The 2474-nt window shown below is 35.9% G+C and overlaps 1 protein-coding gene across 1 annotated transcript; it reads right to left on the reverse strand.

Moving 5' to 3' along the window:
• Positions 1–272: 272 nt before the first annotated feature.
• On the reverse strand, positions 273–1247 carry LOC150057561 (olfactory receptor 14A2-like). Its single transcript, XM_090340307.1, has one exon. It carries the CDS (start codon positions 1245–1247, stop codon positions 273–275), a length of 975 nt encoding a protein of 324 aa, XP_090196433.1.
• Positions 1248–2474: the final 1227 nt, after the last annotated feature.

Consider the following 2474-nt stretch of genomic DNA (forward strand, 5'->3'; position numbering starts at 1 on the left):
TTCAATTTTTTAAAATTTTATTGTTATCATAGAGGTAATATATAGAATGATTACAGTTACATAAGTCACAAAACATTTCCTCCTGGACAAAGTCATCCTTTCCTTCACTCGTTTTTTTTCTTTCACCAGTTTTTGCCTCCCATCCCCCTTTCCCCAGTCATATAGGTCATTTTCAAATAGTTGCATTAAGTAATACATTGAACCATTTATATCATAACAAAAAGGACCTATGAGTATATAAACAAGTGCCTAGAAATAATAAAATAAACATTTCAGTCAGCCTTTCTGTATATTAGTCTATTGTTTTTCCCATAATACTTATAAAGATTCAGCTTCTGCAGAACTTTCCACACTGATGCTTTGATTTCCTTATTTTTCAGGCTATATATTATTGGGTTCAAAGATGGAGGCATGACAGAGTAGAAAACAGACACTACAGAGTCTACAATATGTGGAGAATCAGGGACTGGCTTCAAATAGGCAGTGGCAGCTGTCACCAAAAATGTAATCACAACTATGAGATGGGGCACGCAGGTAGAGAAGGCTTTGGACCGGCCTTGTAATGATGGCATTCTTATCACTGTCCTGAAGACATAAACATATGAAATACCAATGCACAGCCAACAGAGAAATCCCCATATAAGCCCTATGGTCACACTAACATCAATAGTGACATGAGTCTTAGAACAAGAGATCTTTAGTAGAGAGGGGACATCACAGAAAAACTGTGGAACTTTTCTGGAGCCACAGAAAGATAAAGATAAAGTTCCAGATGAGTATAGAACCCCAAAGAGATTTCCAAACATCCAAGATACAGCTACCATCTGAACACAGACTCCCCTGTTCATAATGACATCATAGCGTAGGGGGTGACAGATGGCCACATAGCGGTCATAGGACATGGCTGTCAAGATGCAAAACTCAGAACTAGCAAAATGAATCACCAAAAAAAACTGACACACACATCCTGGGAAAGAGATGATGCTCCTGTGTGTGAAAGAGTTCAGAACGAGGTTTGGGACAGTGGCTGAAATGAGACCTGCATCAAACAAGGACAAGTTCTTCAGGAAGAAGTACATGGGGGTGTGAAGACACCTGTCCACAGTGACAAGGACGAAGATGAGAAGATTCCCTATGAGGGCCTCCAGGTAGATCAGCAGGAAGAGAAAGCCGTGGAAGACCTGGAGCTGCTGGCTGTCAGAGAACTGGGTGAGGAAGAAGTCCATGTCCACAGTGAAGTTGTCCATGGCGTCCACTGCATTTATCTCACATGAGACCAAGCAAGTGCAGACAACTTCTTCCTGTCTATCAGAATACCTTCACTCCTGTAAGAACTCAACTATGTTTTATTTAGAAAAACACAATTGCTTTTACTTTTGTAAATTCATGTTTAGGTTCTGTGACACTGAAGTGTCATTGTCAATATGTGATACAGCAATATATGGTGGAAAAATCAATTAGACACAGTTCAAGTGGAAAAAAATACAGTTTTTCCTTGATTTATACTTATTTTGTCTGCATATCAACTTTACACTGAATTATTAACTAATTCTTTTCAAAAATAAAATAATGGCTGTAGCATACTGAAGTTATAGAGCAAGTTCAGTCTTTTTTTTTACCAAGAATAAAAGTATTGTCTTTCATACTTAGTTATTGGTGGTGAGACCTACAGTCCAGCCACTATCATTGTTAATAGGGAGGTCCCTTACAGGAATGTGGGACCCCCGTATGATCTATCCATATCCATTCTGGATGTATACACAAACTCATGAGTCAGCAGCTATAGATATTCTTTTTATATTATTGTAGAGTTTATATTGTGCATTGTATATATATTATTTTATTGTTAGGGGGATGTATAGAGTAGTTACAGTTACATACTTCAGGTAGTGGGTACATTACTTCTTCCACACTGATACTCCTCCTTACCATGTTTTTTTTCCCATTTTCCCTCCCTCTCACTAATCTAGATAGTATTATATATCCATGTTTATTTCACGAGCATCAAAATGGAAAGATTATATAATCGGTCTAGGTCTCCAAATAGGAATATGATCAATAGATAAGGGAAATGTGAGATATACACATATATATTCACAGATACAATAGTTTTACATATATATGAATATACATGAACATATATATCCATATATTTATGTGCATATATGAATATCCATATATATATATTCATATGAATTAATCTTCATATGAATATTATGTAATTTTCAGGAGACTACTGTGAACTTGAAATCAACATCTTAAATGAAATAAGACAAGTATTACTTATTTTTTCTCCTCTATAGAACCTGGGGTAACAATCACTTGTTATATGGCTTTTGTTTCTATATCTTGGTGGTCGTTAAATTTAGCACCATACTATATGGCCTTATGTATCTAGATTTTCTCTCATTTCTTTTGCTGTCTTGGTATCCTATATTTTTAGAGTATTTCACCTTGTTATCTGATATATTTGA

This window comes from Megascapheus bottae, chromosome 10 (genome assembly GCF_031878675.1).
Source record: "Megascapheus bottae isolate mThoBot1 chromosome 10, mThoBot2.hap1, whole genome shotgun sequence".
Classification (NCBI taxonomy): domain Eukaryota; kingdom Metazoa; phylum Chordata; class Mammalia; order Rodentia; family Geomyidae; genus Megascapheus; species Megascapheus bottae.